The 20,907-nt window shown below is 40.2% G+C and overlaps 1 protein-coding gene across 1 annotated transcript; it reads left to right on the top strand.

Annotated features, from left to right (window-relative positions):
* Nucleotides 1–140: 140 nt before the first annotated feature.
* Nucleotides 141–19,067, top strand: CHP1 (calcineurin like EF-hand protein 1). The gene is made up of 7 exons (XM_069784452.1): nucleotides 141–386; nucleotides 4,595–4,667; nucleotides 12,203–12,283; nucleotides 13,560–13,687; nucleotides 14,561–14,622; nucleotides 15,666–15,788; nucleotides 17,112–19,067. The coding sequence occupies exons 1-7, from the start codon at nucleotides 320–322 to the stop codon at nucleotides 17,163–17,165; spliced, it is 588 nt and encodes a 195-aa protein (XP_069640553.1). The 5' UTR covers nucleotides 141–319; the 3' UTR covers nucleotides 17,166–19,067.
* The last annotated feature ends 1,840 nt before the right edge of the window (nucleotides 19,068–20,907 follow it).

Genomic DNA, 20,907 nt, shown 5'->3' with positions numbered 1-20,907 from the left:
CGCCTCTGCCTCGGCTGTAATGGCCGCCGAGGGATGACGCCTGCGCCTTTGGCAGGGCGTGCTGCGCGCATGCGCGCGGGTCTCCCTCGGCGGGCGGCGGGCGGCTGAGGGGCGGGGCGAGGCGGGCGGCGAGGGCCGGGCCGGGCGGGGCGATAAGAGTCGGTGCGGGCTCGGTCTCCGCCTCAGTAGAGCTGGGCGGCCGCGGTCGGGCCCGTGCTGGGGGGGTGGTGGCTGCGGCACCGCCGTCGCTCTTCGGCTGCGTAACTCTCCCCGGCGCCGAGCCGCGGCCCTTCCCTTCCCCTCAGGCCCAGCGGCGGCGATGGGTTCCCGGGCATCCACACTGCTGCGGGATGAGGAGATCGAGGAGATCAAGAAGGAGACGGGCTGTGAGTGCGGCAGCGTGAGGCGAGGCGGGCCGGGAAGTGCTGGGGGAGGGGGGGAGGCTGGGCGCCCGGAGCGGGGCAGCGCCTCGTCCCTCAAGCCGAGGAGGAGGCGCCTCGGCCGGCCGCGCCGCCGGCCGTCTCCTCACGGCTGCGCGCCGAGCCGTGCCCGGGGCGGCCGGCCCTGGCCGGTGGGGACAGGCGAACGCGACCGCTGCGTTCCCGGCTGGGCAGTGCCTGGCGCCCGGCCGGGACCCCACTGTCCCCGGCGAGCCGGGGCGGACGTGTCTCGTAGGCCTGCGGAAACCTGGGAAAGGCCTCTCGGTTCGCCTCCCCGCCGCCGCCGGTCGCCGCGCAGGAGCGGCCCTGGGGGGACGGCGGCCGCGGCCCGGGGCTGGCAGAAACCCACGGGCAACGCGTCTCCTTCGGGAGTCTGCCGGTCTCCCCCCCACGCTCGCTTGGGGCTGGCAGCAGCCGCCGGCTGTAAATAAAGCTGCTGGTAGCTGAGGTGCTGCTTGGTCCGGCCCTGTCTCCGGCCGGATAAAGTAATGCCTGCTCGTTAATGCTAAACCCAGCGTTAAGGAGTTTTAGTCCTGGTTTCGGTGGCGTTGGGAGAGCATTATTCAACCTGGACTGTAGTATATAGCTACTTTACCCTATAGTATTTGATCGAGTTGTTCTCCATAAGCATGAAGTGCCTTAGAAAAGGTAAAACTCCGTGTTGTTGATTTGGCTGATAGAATGGTTGACTAGCTGAGAATTCTAGTAAATACGGAATGATAGTAAATGGAGGGTGCCCTGCGAACTAGTTGGAGAGGGGAGGTTGTAACATCATAGGTATTACTTTGCTGTTTGCTGCCCCCCCTCCTTCAGGTAAACAAGGTCTTCCCAGATCACATTTTTGTCCTGTTTACGCTTGCTCATCTGTTCTTGCTATGTGAAAATACTTTCCTTGGTTTTCTTTCCAATAGAAATAGTATCGTATATTCATTTGGGGTGATAGTTTATTTGTATCAGGAAAATGAGTGGCTACAGAAAAGGAGTGGAAGAAAATTAAGACAGTACTGGCTAGTGTAATGGACAGCTGAGTGACTTAACATAGTTTCCATGATCCTTTTTCCATCTGTCAGAGAGAACCTTCTACAGGAAGGCTATGGTAAACAAGTAGCAATGTCAAAGTCTGCTTATCCAGCTTCTTTTTTTTAATCACAAAGATCATAGAGTAAAGGTAGCCTCACCTTATTTATAAAGCTGATTCAAAAACCAAACCCCAAACCTGGAATGTTCTTCCAAAAGATTTTACTTGTTTTGTCATGCTGATATTTGATTTATTGTCGGTGGTGTTTTATTCCTAGAATTTTATTTACATGATAGTTAAATACCATTAAGATGGCTGTATGGGCATTCTAAACAATAAAACCACTTGGCTCTAGTTAGCCTCTAAATGCTTTTTTTGTATCTTCAAAGCGGGGAGCTTAAGGTTGTGATCAGTGGGCTTAAGCTTTGTGGCCTGAGTTTAGTTCATTTTCCTGTGTTTTTACTATTCAATTTTATAAGTAATACCACTTTGTTAATCAAGCGTTGCTGATCTGTGACTCATGCTTGCTTGTAAGTCATCACAGTGTGTCTCGTTGACTTTATCAATTTTTTTTCCCCTCCCCCCAGCCTGTAACCACAGTCTAGGAATGTGATTTTCTTCTGCCTTATACTTCTCTAGGTAGGTGGAAAATTCCACCAAGCTCTTAGCACTGTTATACACTTCATATAGGTGCAAATATTTATGCAAGGCACAAGGTGGGGAAAAAAACCCTAGGACGCTGGTTTGTCTGGAACAAAGTTCACAGGGAGAATGCTAAGTTAGTGTTACTGAGTAGAGTATCCTGTGGTTTGTTAGAAACTTGATGCTGATGATACTTTACCTACTAAAGAGTTCGAGAAAGGGTCTTCATAGATGTGGCACAATTTGTCTGTGTTGAACTGATGTTCTGGCTCCTAAGGATTCTTTTTTTGGCCTCTCTGCTATGAAACATGATTTCTTCAGTTCATCTGGGATAAGTATGAAGCACTGAACAGAACAGTCAACCAATTCGATTGAGTTCAGCTATGGAATTACACAAGTTTTCTCTTGTTCAGTTTTATGTAGCACAAAACTGAATAGCTAATGATACTAACATGAGTGATAAATCACATGTTAATGTTCTTTAGCTGAACAGATTAAAAAGATACCTTTTAGGGGACTTGAAGCATAACCTTTCAAAAGCCGTACAATGACACTTAATCTCTTGAATGAAATCTAAGTTTGGATTAAAGTTCTATATTAATTTTTTATGTTGTGGTGAAAAACACTTCTTAACCATAGTAAGTTTAGAAACATCTGCAATGGTAATGTTTCCAAGAACTGGGGAATAATGTGTCCACTAAAACCTCTACTTAATGACAGAAAATCTCCATCAGGTTCTCAGTAACAGGTGCTAAGCCTGAAGTTGACAGTCCTAAATTTTATAGATGTATGGAAATTGTTTGCTTTGCATATGAATATTTTGAAATTTGAGTTTGAAAAAAACTTCAAGTAGTCCCGATTGCTTTTGTATTTCAGTAACAACTACAAGAAACAGATGAGAGGTCCATGATGTTGCTTGTCTGCATTCTGTTGCAAGCTTTTGGAAAACCATTGGAATGTAACAGTATTCAAACTATTTGGTTCACACCCTTTGTTCCTCTGCTTTGAAGCAGTCTGCCTAAGGAATAATAATAAACTAATGCTCATATCAGAGCTTCAGAGAAAAAATATTTTAGTGGTAACAGGTGATGGATTTTCTGATGGATATTTATATATTTTCTAAGTATATAAATATCATATATTTATATGAGTTGATGCTAATGTTTTAAACAAGAGTTTCAGAATGTCTAATCGCAAAAAACTTTCTCATGATTTAACAGAAGTAAAATGGAGGGTACAGCTCATATTTTAGAGGTCTTGACTTAAATTTTTAGAAGGACCTTAGTAGGATAGCAGTATAGAGAAAATTGTGTTTCAGATAGCTTTAAGCCTTAATCTTTGATTTTAAGAACATATCTTGTTTCTGGTTCTCCTGTGGGAATGTCAAAATCTTTATTTTTCCATGAGAGGGCTCTGAAAAGTGTCTAGTGATGCAGCTTTTGTGAGAGATGAAAGACAAAAAGGAAATTATGAAAGAATACAGTGGTGGACCTGAATCATCTTCCTTTCTCTTGTAGCTGTGATATGCTTTTTGTCTAGTATGATGTTAACAAACCCACCTCTTATTCTGTCAATAGCTACATATTATTTATTACATTCTAGCTGTTATGGGAGTGTTCCAAAAAGGGAGTTGCTGCTACTAGTTTGGAAATGGTAGCTGAGTAGAATTCTCATCACCCTCTTTCTTTCCAGGGAGGAGTGGGAGTACAGGGCTTCTTATTGGAGATAAGAAGGCTGGTTTTTTTCATCATCAGTTGTTGTTACTGCATAATCATATCTAAATCACTAAATCAAAATGCAGAAATTCAGTCTTTAAAATATTGGTGCCTGCTTTCTATGTGTGTGTTGCTTAACTTGAAATTGAGCAAGCTGCTCAGTCTGATTGTAGAGAAGTTGCCTTAGGTGGAACTGAGCAAATTGCCCAACCCTAAGCAAAGAATGAAAGTTGCCGAGGAGACAAAGAAAAAAAAAGTTGCTGGCAGGTCATCCTAAAGGAGGGAACAGTTGAACCTAAACAAATAGCCTGGAGAAAGAACAAACCTGAAAAAAATGTTTTGCCTTGGTTGTCACAGATCAGACAACAGCTGTGCAACCTGTTCCGAAATAAGTTCTAGAAAGTAACAAAGGCATTGTACATGTGCTAGTGAAGGCTTTTAAAACAGTTGAAGCTGAAAATGACACTATGTCCTTGTTTAACATTGTAGAAAATCACACCTTTACTGAGTAAACATTAAAATTCAATTCAGTCTTATTTCATGTATTTATTAATTTCATCAGAAGAGGCTCTGAAAAGCCAATATCTTATGTGGGGCATTCTTTCAATGTTAAAGGAATTGCTGTTCTAGATAGGTTTAACCTGTTCCCATCATGGGCTATTCTGAAGACCTACATGTCTGGTTTCTTGGGTTGTCTAATATCTAATACTGTGCAATAAGGTCTGTTCCTATGAGGAATCATTGACATGCTGATTTGTGTTTCTTCCCATTTTTTTTAGTCTCCCACAGTCAAATCACCCGCTTGTACAGTCGCTTCACCAGCCTAGACAAAGGAGAAAATGGCACTCTTAGGTGGGTATTGTCACTAATTCAGCTGTCCTTGCATTGACACATATCTGTAATGGTGGCTTGCTGTTGCAGGATGTCTTGCATGTTTTCCTCATATGGTGAATCAGTGAGGCTGTTATAACAGGTTCTTTCATACCTACTGTCTACATGAACATGCAAGTTTGTTGTTTTTTATGAAAGGTCAGGACAAATCTGATTGAACTGAGGTGCTCTAAATACTAATTGGCTTTACTGTAGTGCTGAAGGTTTGTAGCAGTTAATACAAGAAAGGTCAGATTTGATATTCAAGGCCTTATAACACATGTTCAGAAATGTTAAACCACATTTTTAGATTGTTATTTCTTACCTTTCTTTATATGTTGCTTCTAATAATTATTACAAGAATGGTTCCACTATGTCGTCTTCATTCTCGCTTTTATAACATAAAGATCACTTATTTTTGGGAGCATGGGGTCTTAATTGTTTCTGATACCCAGTGTCTTTTAACACTACTTTGATCTGCAAGCCCTTTACTAATCTTAACTTTGCACCTCTTGTTGAACACCCATGTCTATCAGTATGCTCAGAAATAAAAAGAAAGAGCTGGAACCGAGTCTCCATGACTAAACAAATACACATTTTATTCTTTAAAGTATACACATTTTATTCTTCATAGTAGTAGTGCAGGATATTCCAATACTTTTGAAGTGTTTGTCCTCTGTCTACAATTTGAAAACTACAGAAGTGAACTAGTTTCTTATGACTTAATAAATTAAATAAAGATGAGGCTTTAACTTTATCTGCAAAACATTTTTCACTTTGATGGACTGAGTCTGCAGGAAGGAGTATTCTCAACTGAAAGTTAAACTCTATTGGGATGATTGCCTGTTAAAATATGTCTCTGCCTGCTGTCTTTGTTCTCTAGCCTTCCCCACTCTGGTTATTGTCTTGTGTGTTGGTATTGGTTTGCTCTTTATTTACTGAACTAATTATGAATTCTGGTTGTATTAAATTGCTTATTATTCATTTTTGATGTTGCCTACAGATTACAATAATATTATGGAAACATATGACAATAAGACCTGTCCATGATTGCACTAGGGGGGGCAATTTTGTGACTGATGTAGTTGGTCTAAGACCACACTGCCACTGAAGTCTGTTGCTTTTCTGTGTTGATGCTGGTACTCAAGGCTTATCTTAGGAAGGTAACCTACAGCTTTGAAAACTTGCCAAGCAAAACAACAAAAAAGGAATCTGATTACTTTTCAGGTGGATTTTGTTTCCCATTCACCACATAGCCACATATGCCAGAACCAGTGCACAGGGAAGCTGGAGAGAATGCCAGAGAGAGTAGGAAGGGGAAAGGGACCTTGTAGCATAGTATATGGGGTCTGGCTGGGATGGAGTTAATTTTTTTCCTAGCAACTCTATCCCAATCAAACCCATTAAACACAGATTCAGGGATCACCTGGGGTTTTGTGTATGATCTTGCAAAATGTGATTGTAGGATGCACTATAAACCTATAAAAACCTACCTAACTATAAAGCTAGAACTGCTGCTTAGAAGATGAGGGTGACAAGTTGTAAGATACACTGTCTTTGGCAGTACTGTTGGCTTACTGCAGTTTCCTGAAGGAAATATGCAGTTCCTTCTGGTGCCACAAATTGCTGACTTCTCAGTTAACATTTAAGTAACTGGTTGTGGAGTTGTCCTGTAAACAGGACTACTGAGTGATTATTTTTGGTTAAAAATACTCTACCCTTTTGGTTTGTATAGATATTTTTAAGTAGACTCCAGTGATTTGAGCTGTGGCAGTATGTAAATATCTGCACTTGCATAGCTGAAGGGATGACAAAATGGATTGTGGGTGTGGAAGCAATTGGCTTGGGATGGGATGGGCAGGAACTTCTTAAGCCCACTCTGTCACCGAAGCCAATGTATCATATAAATTGTAGCATTGGCTAATTGGCAATTGTGACATACAGATCAGCTGGTAATATTGTAGGTAAAGTTAATATTACTTATGTCTCAAAATTAAGTAATTTGAAGAACAGCCTCCCTCTTCAAACTTTGCATGTGGGTTTAGTCTTCACTGATGAATAAAGGTGATGGCTGCCAGACTAGCACAGTTTGAACCTAGCACACACTCTTCCTTGACTCTTCCCTCCAACTTTAAATTCACCTATTGAGTCCATAAAGTTTATGTAAACTTCAAAGTCACTGTACACAGTTTACGTAAGAGGAGTAATTAATTAAATATGCTATTAATGTCTGTTGCACAAGGCTTAGTTTCATAGTGTTACATATCAGGAGGAGTTTGACTTTCATTGTTGATAATCACGTGGTACTTGGGAAAGGAAGTGAAGTTTGTTTGGAAAATCCCAGCAACTGTGCAAACTGTGATCCATTAACTTGCAGTCTTGGTCTCTAAGCATAGCCTGCTTCCAGATGTGGCTGACTTAGTGGCATTAAAATTTTGAAACCTGTCCTGGCACTGATGATATATGGAGACCATTGAGTTTAAGTAATAGAAAACTACTTCCTCAAAAAAAAAAATGAGGGGAGAGTAAGAACTACAGTTTGGAAGGTCATAAATGTTGGTTTCTGAAATACAGACCAAAGCGAACTTGCTACTTTGAGACCAGCGAGATACCACTTGCTTACTACTGCCAAACAGTCTAGAAGGCATGTCTTCTATTTGTTTCCTGTGAGGAAGAATGATTGTTTCCATAAGGATGAATTATACCTTTGACTTACAAATGAGACATGCCAGAAATCACTCATGTGACTATGATCAGGAAAAGAAGTGTTAGGCAGTTCTTTATGGCATGTAATAAATCTTTAAATGTGTACCACCCTTCTGAAAAAGGGGAAAAGCTGTGTTGTCCTTCTTATCTATGTATTAAAAGTGGGCAAGGTAAAGAGCACTTTGTATAGCAGTTCTGGTAGGTGATGACTAATCTTGGTGGTTAGAGAAGACAGGTAGCTCATTCTCAAATTATAATCCAAAGCTGAAATCTTTCTGAGCCAGATGTTTCTATCCAGTGTACCTATGAGCAGTTTCAAGGTACTTTTTTTTTTTACAGACTTACATAAATGAGATGTAAGAACAGGGTATTGATGGAGACAAAACTTGATATGCCTTGTTTTGGCTTTTTTTTCTTCCTCTTCTCTGTATCCTCTAAATGACTACAGTCATGGTTACTGATTAACTCTTATAACATTTTTCTATACTTTTAAAGAATTGATACTTCTCCTTAGCTTCACTTTTCCTAAACAAAATGAGTAAGCTCCCTCAGACATGTACTATCTGAATGAAACTAGGTTGTAAAAGCCAGGACAAAACTGTTCTTTTGAAAATTCTTTTGTCACCTTTGATGTCAATAGTGTGACATGCTGAGATGCCAAAACAAAAGCTTAGTACCCTTGGATCTCCATAGCTACATCTAAATTCTGAAATCTGAAACATATTTGTTCTGCCTAAATCCTAACTATAGGTTAGGAGGAAACCAGTGTGTATGTTTTGTTCTTTACATTCTGATTTCCAAGATGAGGAAATTGAAGTGTAGGACCAGGACAAGTATGTGCTTGCTTCAGTGAGTCTCCTTGTTGGGCTGGTACTGAAGTGTACACCACACAAGAATACATCTGCTCCAAAATTTATCTACGAGTAAGTAGCTCTAGATAGACACATATAGAGCTATAAAAAGGAGATACTTGTCTAAACTGCCACTTTAACTTTTGCATGGAGCCTCCCACTTACAATAGTTTCTTCTGTGCTGGGGAAATGACAGGTTAAGCACTTCAGAAGTATTTTTTTACTGTATAGCAATTGGTGTAGCCTGGCTATACCAGGAGCGTGGAAGGAAGGGAGGGTAAGTATTCTGAAAGCTGATGCATGAGGACAGTAGACACACTGAGCTATTCGTGCATATTTGGTGCTTATGGAAGCTGTTCACAAAATGGTGTCTCCTGGAGAACTTCAGAAAGCCTCTGGTCCTGAGAAGAGTAACAGGAGCTAGCCAGGCCATCTGTTTGTCAGTGAATTGAATCATCTCAGTCTGGAAAGATGCCAGGCTTGTTCTCATTAGTTCAAACTGATATTGCAAGATTTCAGAGTAAAACGTAAAAGGTAGCTCTCTGAATGTGGAATTCTTTACATTTGCTTAAGGAAATGCAAAGGATTTTTAGCTTTATCTAGAACAGAAAAGACAGGCAGGATATGGGTTTGGATTGGAGAATGATAGGGTACTAGAACAGCTTATACTTCTATCCTCAACCATGCTTTATTCACACTGCTTTCCCCCCCTCCCCTGCCTTGCTTGTCTAATTATCACCTTTACTTTTAGCACATGTCTTGGCCTAATGTTTATAAACCAATTACTCCTCCAATAGTTAAGTGACTTCTAAAATTTGTGCAGACCATGTGTAAGGATTAAGTTAGATGAGGTGGCTGACACAGCTGTGAAAGAGGAGGCTATCCATTCTCTTTCCCTATCACTTTTCCAGGCTGCCAGCACCTCTTTGTCAGTCATGGTGCCGTTAGATTTTTGAAGTTTTTTTTTAACTGCTTCAAGTTGCTAATTCAACAGAAAGATAATTGGGAGGATGGAGAGGAGGAGGGTGGGGAGCTTTTTGGGGGATTAGTGAGATATGTTACACCACCAAAAGGTTTGATGAATGACAAAGCTAATGTTAGCAAGGGAAGGGAGCAATGAAACCTTCAGTAGTAGCCTGTTAAATCTGTTTGACCATCTTGCATGATACATCTTATGTCTTTTAATTATTTCCCTTTTTCAAGTAATTTCTTATTACCTATATCCTCTGGACACTTTTCCCTTTTCTCTACAACTTCTGTTTCACATATGGTTTGCTTTCTGTCCATTGTTTTACTTTCCCTCAGCTCTAGGTAGCCCTACCTTTGTCATCCCTGTTGAGGGAACAGTACTCTCTGCTGCTATCTAGAAGTAAAAGAGGGATGAATAACCAGAAATAATGGAAGGAAAAAAGGCTCTAGTAGGTTTCTTGCAGCCTTTAGGGTAAGGCAGAGCCACCTTTACAGTAGGGGTCTGCTGTGTGCCTTGGAGGGTATACTCATGTTTAGAAATACTTGTCTGTCTGAGAATCTACAAATTCTTTACTGCAAAGTATGTCTAAGTGTGTATGCACTGGCATATATATTAAATGGTTGGCTTGCATAATAATAACGTGCAGTTAAAGGTTGCTTTGCACGTTATGTTTAAGCAAGGATTTAATAGAAGTTGGGTTCCTGGAAAAATAATGTTAGAAGAGCCTTTGCTATGGCACATGAATACAGAAGAAGTAGAGGGCGTCAGATATCCTGTAAGCTCCAGCCTCAGCCAGGTGAAGTTGGTCCCTAATGACTGCTGGAAGCCTTAGTTTATAAAGTGGAGAATAACTTATATCACGCACTCATTTACTTTTATGGCTGCTACAGCTATTCCAGTTACAATGCTCACTCAGTAATGTGCTGTTAATAAGCAAAAATGGTCTACTGCAATCCTGATAATGACAGGACAAATAGATTTGAAACCTGGGGACTTATATGTGGTTAATTGTTAATCTCCTGTTAGAAAGCAGAACAACTGGAGGCTGAAATGTGGAGTGTAAATTGAGGCTCAATACTAAGAAATAGTGACACGCAAGTAAAAAATTCTGAAGCATTAGGATTTTGCTCTAAATGGAAGAAAGGGCAGTTGCTGTTTTTAGCTTGTAAATGTTAGCATTGACACTGAAGTCCTGTTGTTAAAATTTTGTTACTAGGACATAGGTTTTCCACATCACTGCATCTCCTGCCTAAATTGCTAATGCATACTTTGCCCTTCAGCTATAGCTTAAAATGCAGCCGTCCTGAAGGGTCTTGTAGCAGGTTGATCATGTTATACAGATATTAACTTTGCCTATTAAAAATAATTCAGACCTGGTCAGAGCAGAAGTTTGCTGGGATAGCTTAAAAATATGGTCAGGTTGCTCAATTAGAAGGTCAAACAGTTTAACCATGTTGTAACAGATGTACTGTAATTGGGACTCTTAACAGTGCTCTGGTGTGACTGGGTACAAGGAGTGCCTGAGAATGCATTTAAAACTAGAATGTCTTGCTTCTGTGCCTTTCCCAGGCTACACTAGTAGTAAGGTTAGCCAATTCCTTTCCCCCGCCCCGTCTTTAAGATAATAGTATTATAAAAGGCCAATATACTTAATCTCAAAATCTGTTCGTATTTACTTTCCCACTTCTTTGGTGTAATGATGTCATGAATCGAACCTTGTTGCTGATTCATTTAGTGAGCATAGGTTTCAAAAGTAGCAAACATTTAGTAACCACGTTTGAGATTTTGACCCAAACTTCAAAAACAGCAGGACTGCATTTGACTTGAAGGAAACTGCCAATATTTCTGGAGATTGGGCAGGAAATGTCAAGTTATGCATCCAGATAGAATAGCTTTTTTTACAGCCTTACCCCATTGCTGTTATGCTTTGCAATTTAAAACCTAAATGATTATGGAGTACATATGGTACTAACTGATAAATTGCTGTGCTCTGTGATAGTGGAAAAAAACAAACAAATGAAAAAACCCCGAAACAAATCTGTTGACTAAAGTAATCAGTAAGACACACTTGGTGTGTCTGCCTTGGTCACACCAAGATTATCCCACTTTCTTGTCAGTGACATTCTATTAGGTTGAAAGAAAATAAAAATTATTAGTGCAAGTCTAACAATAGAATGTACCTTATATTCATGTCATACTGATCTAAAATGTGTTTGTATCGGTACAGCTCGTGATGTCTTCCAGATCATAAGCGTAGCTATGCTTATGCTATACTGTGTACATATAATCATGAGCAGAAAAAGGAATGGCTGGCAAGAGCAGTGTTTGCAATGTACTAGTGAAGTTACACCTGGTGTACGGACCCCTGTCAAAGTCTAAATTTACTACTTTAAAATAGGAATGCTGCTTGTTTGAAGCCAAAATAACGTGAAACTTGGCATTTATTATAAGATATAAAGTTGTTGCATAAACAAAAAAAAATTCTATTACAATATGCAGATCACCCGTGGTATGTTTGGAGGAGTATGGTATTGTCCCAGAATCTGGAATGGGTTAGTCTGGAAGAATCATGCCAACTCAAATGATTCTGTACCAAAATAATTAATAATAAAAAATATTATTTACATTTCAAAACCATATTTTCCTTCAAAGCCATTTCAGAAGCTTTCCTTTCTTTAAATTGCAAACGAGTCAGCATCATTACAGGAAGGTTTCTGGCACAAACAGTATCAGGATCTGAGAAATGCTGTTAACATGATAAATGAACACTGCTAGTCTGTAATGTGATACAGGCTTGGCATTGTCCTTTGCTTTGTTTTATGCCATTAGTCAGAGAAAACATGATTTAGAGAATTAGATTTTAAAAACCACCAAGTGTCTTGCTGCAGAAATAGAACCCAGTGGATGTTTTACTGTGAATTCTTTTTAAGCAACACTTTCTCCTCTGACATCAACGTTATGCAGACTTCTTGTGTTCTTGCCTTACTTAGCCGTGAAGACTTCCAGCGGATTCCAGAGCTTGCCATCAATCCACTGGGAGACAGAATTATCAATGCCTTCTTTCCAGAAGGGTGAGTTCCAACAGACTGAATTTCTGAGCAGGCACAAAATTTGTAGTTCATCAGAAGTTTTGATAGGAGTGAAATGCTGATAAGTAAAGCACAGAACTTGAATTTACTAATAATTGAACATCTCAATCTTGTAATGACGTGTGTGGGTACATTGTTTCCTCAGCATGTTTTCATTCTGTAATGAGAAATACTTCACAAGCCTGACAAATTCAGGCTTCATGTCATGGTTTTCTACTCTTCTTGCGATGCGGCTGAACACTTCTAAAGAAAATCAAGGGCATGTATGGACTTCAGTTCTTAAAGCAAACTTGTAGCAATGCTATTTTATGCTAAGTAGTATTGCGATTAACTAATTTAGTCTTGTTTTCCACCTTTTAGCCTCTAAGTTTACCTTTGTTTTTAGATGCTTTTTTGTTTGTTTGTGGTTTTAGGTTTTGATTACATTTAAGACATAGCTTATGGCACTTCTAACATAAATCCAAAGAGATCATAAAATTTGCAGTACTGTCTCCATTATACCTCTCTAGATTGTTCTGTGGAATCTGCTGCTGTTCTTGAACACATTTGTCATTACTGACTGATGAAGATCGAATTGTCTAATCAAGTCATAGTATCAGCTAATACCAGGCAGGGTGTCCTGAATAGAGAGCAGGAGTCCTGGAAAGTACTTACACAGCTGGTTCCCACAGGAACTAGAGAAGAGAGCTATTTGTCAAAGCAGTGAGCAATGGCTGCCCCACAAGTAGGAGCCAAGGGTGACAGCAGAGCTGGCAGGGGCAACGTACTCGCTGACAAAGGGCACAGCACCTGAACAAGAAAAGCAAAGCAGGTCCAGTGACTGTTAGGTCAGCCAGCAGTCCAGTGGCTGCCAGACAAGTTGGCAGTGATGAAGGTAGTCTCAGGACAATCCAGGGAGTCGGGGTCTAAATCAGCAAGATGCATTGCCAGACTCGGGCATAGCTGCAGGATAGCTCAAGCAAGGGCCAACGGTGGCGGCTGGAGCTTAAATAGAGCTTGCAGGCAAGGGCAGGGGAGCCCTCAACAAGACTTCTCACAGCTGCTTTTTTTACACATCATGCAGCCTGGGATCACAGTGCAGTTACTTCATAACACAAAGTATCAGAGCTGGGTTTTAGCATAGGCAGCCAAACCCTGTGGAGGTGGGAGTGGAAGAGTCTGTGTGGTCTTGATGCATTAGACATTCATACTCTTCTTTACTGAAATAAAGAACCTGTATAAGCTATGTTAAAACTGACCTGCTGAAATGCTTATGCAGAGAGGACCAGGTGAATTTCCGTGGATTCATGAGGACACTAGCCCACTTCCGACCCATAGAAGATAACGAAAAGAGCAAAGACCAGAATGGGCCAGAACCACTGAACAGCCGAAGTAACAAGCTCCACTGTAAGAAATATGAACCTTCCTATAGAAGCAATTATTTTTCTTTCTTTGTTTTTCTGGGAATGGAGTGAAGGGACTTGGGGTCTTCCATACAGTTGTTCTGTGTGGAATGGTACCTCTAATACCTGCGTTTTTTTAAATTAACTTGCAAGCTTACCTGTTCAGAATGTCAACAATTGACCCATTCTTGTATTGGAATTTGGTGAAATTAGTTGAATCTTGAGTAAAGTATATGCTTTCCAAATGTCTCATAACAAAAATGTTTCTAAATGGTTTGCATCCCAAGTTATTTCAGATTTAGAAGCCACATCCCATACATGAACGAGCTTTTCTGCTTCTTTTTCCAGTCTTCCATATAATATAGTGCTTTTTCCTCACCTTCAGCTGAGTACTTGAGTATTTGGACATCTGCCTACAGTATATGAGCAGAATGCTCTTGCTTGCTAATCAAAGTTGGCAACGGTCCTCAGAGCACTTAAAATTTCTGTCGTATCCCATCCAGAATATAGGCAAAGAGAATGAATGGTAATGTAAAAATGGCTGGCTCTGAAGTTAAAGGATTGAATGTATCTTAGTGGTAATTATACTTCCATGACTGGGGGCTTGGGAGAAATACCTCTACAAGCAGAGTGCTTCTGAAAGTACTCATACTGAGTACTTAAGTAAGATTTTTCAATTCTTGAATAATGTTATTCCTGTATGCGGTAATAACACTTTATGGAATGGAGGATGAATTTTATGGTGAACTAAAATTGTAAGCTAACTCTCTTTAAAATAATTTATGAATACTTGCTATTATTGTTTTAGATAAATGTATTGTTATGAAGAAAAATAATGGCACTTGAATTAAACTGCTTATTCTTTTCTTCCCTGTAGTTGCTTTTCGGTTATATGATCTAGATAAAGATGACAAGATTTCCAGGGATGAGCTGCTTCAGGTAAATAGCACAGGGCTGCTTTGAATGACTCCATTGTGAGCCTCTCTGTGACTTCACACCCATTTAGAATGAAGACAGGAGTTACAACAGTCTTCTCAAAAGAACTCCTGAACGAATTTGGTGGCTAATTGCTTATCTCTGGTTTAAAGCTTTAGATGTGGTATGAGACTTTAATCTCATTTGGTAGCCTAGGCTGTTCTATCAGACTGGGAATGCTAGATTCAAATTTAAAGCAGAGCGTTAGGCTAAGCAGATCCTATTGGAAATTATACCTAAATATGCAACAAATACACTAAGCCCCTTAAGAACTAGCTTCTATAACTTTCAAAGGTGCTCCTAAGAGGACTTCACAGGGACAATCCTTGAGGTAGATTAGGTTGTTTGCCTGGTCCTCTGTGCATTCTTTCAATAAAATAAAACTACTTGAAATTGAAGCAAAGGTAATCAAAGTTCATCAGTGCTGCATATATATGAAACTAGGCTTGAGCTAGGAGTAATTACATACTACTAATCCTGGGAAGTAGACATGGCAATTTGTGGTTCCTGATGCAGGACAAGGATTTGCTTTTGACTGAAACTGTCCTATCTGCACAGAAAAGGCTTTACTAACTGTAGAGAGTAATGGTAGTTATTTTACCATATACTTACAAGATCCCTTTAGGCAACTATCTCAAACAGAAGATATTCAGTCAAATCTTGGTATGTTTTGTAGGAAAAAATAGACAAAAGCATTGGAACAAAACATACTCATTCCTAGTTCCAAAAGCTTTCTCATACTTCTTCCTGCTGCCTAGTGAAAAAGAAGGATTCTTTGTCAAAGGTGGCTACAAAAGAAAGCTGTCTTTCTTGAAAGCCTTGATGTACAAAGGACAAAAAGTCTAGAAATTACTTCCATGGAAGTCCTCCAGGGTTGTTCTTGTATGGTGTTATTTTGACAGTATACATGAGAAAAACAGCACTAAAACTACTTCTGTTTCCATGCCAATAATGCTTATTTTGTTATTTAAAAAAAATAATAATCTGGGGACTTCTGTATGTTACAGGTGTTACGGATGATGGTTGGTGTGAACATTTCAGATGAGCAGTTGGGCAGCATTGCTGACAGGACAATCCAGGAAGCTGATCAAGATGGAGATAGTGCCATCTCCTTTGCAGAGTTTGTAAAGGTTAGTAAACTACATTTTTAATGACTAAATAAAACTGCTCAGTGATGGGCAAGTCATTCAGACTTAGATGCAAATGGAAACAGAGGAAGTCGTTCAAATAGTCCTGCCTGCATTTGGGCAAAGCAAGTCTTCTGCTAGCTCTTTTTCTTCCCTTTTTTATCAGGACTTTTTTTTAATACTGTCAGAGTGCTAATAATGAGTCCATATGTTTCTTCATACTCTTACATAAGCTACAGCATTGAATATACTGCAGAATTTTCACTTTTTTCTTTTGCAACCACTTCTTTCTACACAAGTAGCCTGACTAGCACATTTACAACAGAGTAATTCTTCTGCTATAATTGTGCTGATCAGTTTTCACCTATAGGATTTTATTTGTTAGTGACACAACTAATATCACTACTCAAGTTCTTGGCTGTAGTCCTTTGAATTACATCTTTTGTTAGTCAGAAATAGGTAACAGTAAGGAGCCATTATATAGTCAGTGGAAGAAGTTGTCCTATAGCAGAACAATTTCAACTACCTAATGGGATGATATTGATGAGAGGAACGAGACTCATCTTAGAGGTGGACGAAGACAGGACACGAGGCAACAGAAACAAGTTGCAACGTGGGAAATTCTGGTTAGCTGTAAGGAAAACTTCCTGCCAAGAGGATGATCATAGTTGCTGAAGATGTAGAACCTCCTTCCTTGGAGATACTTAAAACTTATCTGGACAAGGCCCTGAGCAACCTGATCTAGCTGGCCCTGCTTTAAGTAGGAGTTGGGGGAGTTGGACTAAAAGACCTCCAGAGGTCTCTTCAAACTTAAATTACTCTTAATCTTGGAACACTGAAATCTACTGCCTGAAACAGCGTGGAGCAGACTAATGTCTTTGTACCTCAGTGTTAATAGCAATTCAGTGAATGAAGTTGTCACCCCAGTTTTACAATGATCTGCGTTAGTGATGCTGTGGTCTTGATTTTAGCTCTTCAGTGACTGCTCATGCCCCTTCCTCTACTCCATTCTCCCTTTTGTTTCCTGGCTGTGCATTCCTACCAATCTAATTTTAGGAATCCAAGCCTTTCTGGGCTGTTGGCAGACAAAAACTGCATTAGTTACATTTTGGTAGACAGCCTTCTTCCAGCTTTAATGGCTGAAGTTCCTTTCCTTGGAAGGACCTTAGTCCAGAATGAAAAATAGCAGTCTCTAGATGAAAGACTGGCGTGCCAAATTGAAGACATCCCATGTTCCTGCCCATTTCCTCTACACTAGAGTAAGAAACCTTGTAGGAGAGAAGTATGTACAGTAACTTAAGTAGCTGTTTCTGAATTTTATTGCAGGTTTTGGAGAAGGTGGATGTAGAGCAGAAAATGAGCATTCGATTTCTTCACTGATGGATGGAGAACCTATTCCTTTCTACCCCTGCTATATAATGAATAGAACTTCATTTTCTCCTTAGCACCTTGCCCCAGAGCATTGCTACTGGTGCATATACAATACATCTCCAACCCCTCCCTGATTTGTTCTACCAATGTGAACATTCCCTGTGCATCAGGAACAAAGGGAAATGGCTGCCATGCAACTTGGAAATGAGTGTGTTTGTTTTTTTTAAAACATTTTCCTTCTATTTTTTTTTTACCCTTTATCCCTTGTCTCCTTCTGCACTACTGTTTCAGCAGAAATGTCTCTCCTTATGTACTGCTGTTTAATCTACAAACTGATTCTTCTGAGCTCTGAATCTGAGAATGGAAAAATGGGAACACGCCACAGAAGCGCCCTCTGAAACACTTTGGAGACAAGCATCTACTCAAATACTAGGTGCAGTGATAATGATTCACTTTTGCTTCCAGCAGCAACACCACATTACAGCTGCCTTTTTTTTTCCCCATTTGGCTCTTTACATGCAGATTTGTTTCTTCACTGCTTCCAAATCTGTGTTTTACTTGAGGACTTCTCAATTTCTATGGCTTCATTGTACAACTAGCACTGTATGCATGATGATAGCCTAGAGTACTTTAAAGTACTGTGAAAAGATTTTTATTCTCTGTGGGATGAATTCACAGGGGCAATAGGAGAATCTGTGGTGGAGACAGGCTGTGGTGTCCTCAAAAGGAATAGGAATTCTGCACTAAGTCACTTAAATTGTTCCAGTAGCAGATGCAGAAACTTGTTTCTTTCCTTTGAGTAGCTTGCAGGCTTGACAGCCAGTGGACCATGAAGTGCCCTCCCCAGGTTGCTTTGCTCTATGATCCCTCCTCTCATCAGGGTGGGTTTGCCTCTGAAAGTGTAAACTTGTTTACCAGTGTACATAATGCAAGAAAACCAGTCATGCCAAAATCTGGATTTGTAGTTTTGTCACTGTCCCCTGGTAATAGTGTCATGAAACATAGCACTGATTTCTTCCCCCTCCCCCCCAGTCATAGTGGCCTGGATAACCAGTAATTATTTGTATTTTCCAGTATGGAAGTCCTGGTCTGTTAGACTTGTGTTGAGATGGTAGCTGTATTTATCAAAGCTCTGGCATAAGAATATAATTTGGGGAAGTACATATTATCCCAAATATTTCAGAATATATTTCTACACAAATCTCTTTGCAAGTGTAAGGCAATTAATACCATTAATATAATGCTGATAAATTCAAGAGATCAAAATTATTGAAGGTTCAATAGTAACATAATTTTCTGTGGCTAGATTGGCAAATGATCTCATCTAGTTCAGCTGGAGCATCCTACAGTCTAGGAGGTCTTTCCAATAAAACCAAAAAACCCTGGGAGCTTCTTTATTGAAGAATCAGTGTTATAACTGCTTCTCTATGTCACGTGTTAACATTTCTATAAATACTTACCAGTCTCAAACTACTCTCAAATTTGTATTTCCTTTTTTCTCAGTTCCTTTAATCATCGCTTGTGTTAAAGAATAACATGCAAATCTCTGAAGGATTTTTGATTTGTCTTAAATTAAGGAATTGCAAAGTGAAATGCTGCACTTCATTGTTTTGCAGAGTGCAGCACAATTCCAGAAAGAAATGTAAATTAAAAACCCCTATTCTGTATGAGAAAGAAACATAGTTTTATGACCATGTCATGTAAAATAGGAATGTAACAATGTTAACAGATTGGAAAGTAAAAAAAGTGTTTGTAGGCTTTGTGATTTGCTTAAAAGTAGATGTTGCTCTCTTCTGGCTCTATAGTTGTAACCTACAGTTGTGCCTTATTGTCCCAGTGAGACTGGATATTGTATTTATCAATCCATAAATAAACCTTCCACTGTATAAAGAAAACCAAAACCCCAGAACTGTTCCTGTATGTTAATTGACTATCCTTTAATGGCTGGAGAAGTTAAATACCAGTAGAATGGTGCTAGCAGACCTTACAGATCGATTTCTTATAACTGAGCTTGTTTTCAGAGTATTAACAATCCTTTATTCTGCTGGTAGAGCGGAGGACACTACTGCAAAACGAGCTCTAGAAGAGGACATGCACTCATAATACTGCACTATGGATCATGTAACAACATGAGCTTTATACCTCTCTGTGGTTCTAAACTAGGCTTTTTTGTTTTGTTTGTTCCCCCCCCAGTGGTGTAGCATTGTTCTAATCAAAGGGTGTATATAGTACCAGTGCTAGTTTGTGATGTCTGTCCTTATAAGCCCCCACCTTAGACATCAGGTATTTTTGCTAATGTGCTTTAAGGTGAACACAAATACTCTGATAGGTGCATAGCAAACCCCCCCTCCCCAACAAAGACCAACTAACCTTCCTGCAATAAACAAAAAAACCCCACAACTATCATAATCTAACTTTGCTGTTAGCTGTATAAATCACATGGAAGCCACTGTGTATCTTATTCAGTGTTCTGAAATCTACATGTTTAACAAGTAACTTACAAAGGTTTAGACAGTTGGAGAAGGAGTTTTATAGAGCTGAGATCTTAAGTTTCTGTTAAAATTGCTCAAAACTAAGCTGTACAGATATAAGCAGATTTCCACAAAAGTAATATTTTTAGCATACCTGATTACCTGTAGAAATTATCTTAATTCATCTTGAGAACAAAGATCATCTGTGAAGGTTAAAGTCTGGAAGAGGGAAAGATTATCAGCTCAAAGGCAGAGCTACTTAATATTTCATCTTTGTCTTTTGAAAAAGCAGGCAGTATAAGGGATAGGTATTTAAATACAGATGAACCATTTTCCAGTCTAGTGGCAAATAGGAAGTAAAGTCTGTTTTGAGATCTGCAGACTCAGGTTTGTTATGCTGACAATCTCCGGATGGTTGGCTGCAGAAATCTATGGTTACAATTAGTTTTCATTAACTGTGAGAGTGCTATGAAGACTGCAGAAATAGGTTTGATAGCTAATCAATACTGAAAGGTGGCAAGTGAGTTGACTTCAATAGCTGTAGGCCCATTAGTTTGGCATCAAGTCTGGGCAAAGCAAACCGATCTGTATATACAGTATTTGACTCATGAAGAGCAGGAGTAAAAATAATGTTAGTTTCCATAACTTTACGATGGAAAATTACTTTCAAAGTCTGCTTTCAGCTCTTTGAAACTACAACTTTGTTTGTAAATAGTGTGTGGATATAAGGTTTAAGTTGGCAGAGGTGTTTCATTTAAGCATTAAAACACTACGTGGTAGAAAAGGGTGCACGAAATGGATTAAGGTTTCAACTGAAATGGCTCGTAGTAGTTGTCTGTGATGAATCACGCTTAAATGGGGGTGTTTCTCAAGAGTTTTCTGAATGGGTAAGTACTCCTCTTCACACTGTTCCATACATTCACCCGTCAGCTTGAAGTGTAACGTTACCGCTGCTAAAAAAAAAAAATAATAATTTTTGCAGATGACACAAAAACTGGCAGAATGAATAAAGGCAGGCAGTCAGAGCAATCCCGAGCACTCCCTAACGGCGGCCCGTGCAGGTTCACCCGGGATCTCAGGCAGGCAGCGGCCGCCGGCGGGGGGGACCCGTCGCTGCGCGGTGAAATGGAGGACGGGGGAGCGGCGGTCACGCCCTGGGGCTCCTCAGAGGAATCCCCGGCCGAGCGGGCCGTGCCTGTGAGGTACGAGCGACGGGGGGGGGACACGACACACGACCCGGAGCCCCCGTGAGGGGCCACACGGACCTGGAGCCGCTCCCC

This window comes from Haliaeetus albicilla, chromosome 5 (genome assembly GCF_947461875.1).
Source record: "Haliaeetus albicilla chromosome 5, bHalAlb1.1, whole genome shotgun sequence".
In the NCBI taxonomy this organism is placed as follows: domain Eukaryota; kingdom Metazoa; phylum Chordata; class Aves; order Accipitriformes; family Accipitridae; genus Haliaeetus; species Haliaeetus albicilla.
The sequence above is the reverse complement of the archived record's forward strand: the minus strand, read 5'-3'. Positions and strand labels throughout refer to the sequence as shown.

Excerpts from the sequence above, each read along its gene's own strand:
- CHP1 (XM_069784452.1), top strand. The coding sequence starts at position 320 with ATGGGTTCCCGGGCATCCACACTGCTGCGGGATGAGGAGATCGAGGAG. Across the intron at positions 387-4,594 it reads GATCAAGAAGGAGACGGGCT|TCTCCCACAGTCAAATCACC; the intron begins GTGAGTGCGGCA and ends CATTTTTTTTAG. Across the intron at positions 13,688-14,560 it reads CCGAAGTAACAAGCTCCACT|TTGCTTTTCGGTTATATGAT; the intron begins GTAAGAAATATG and ends TCTTCCCTGTAG.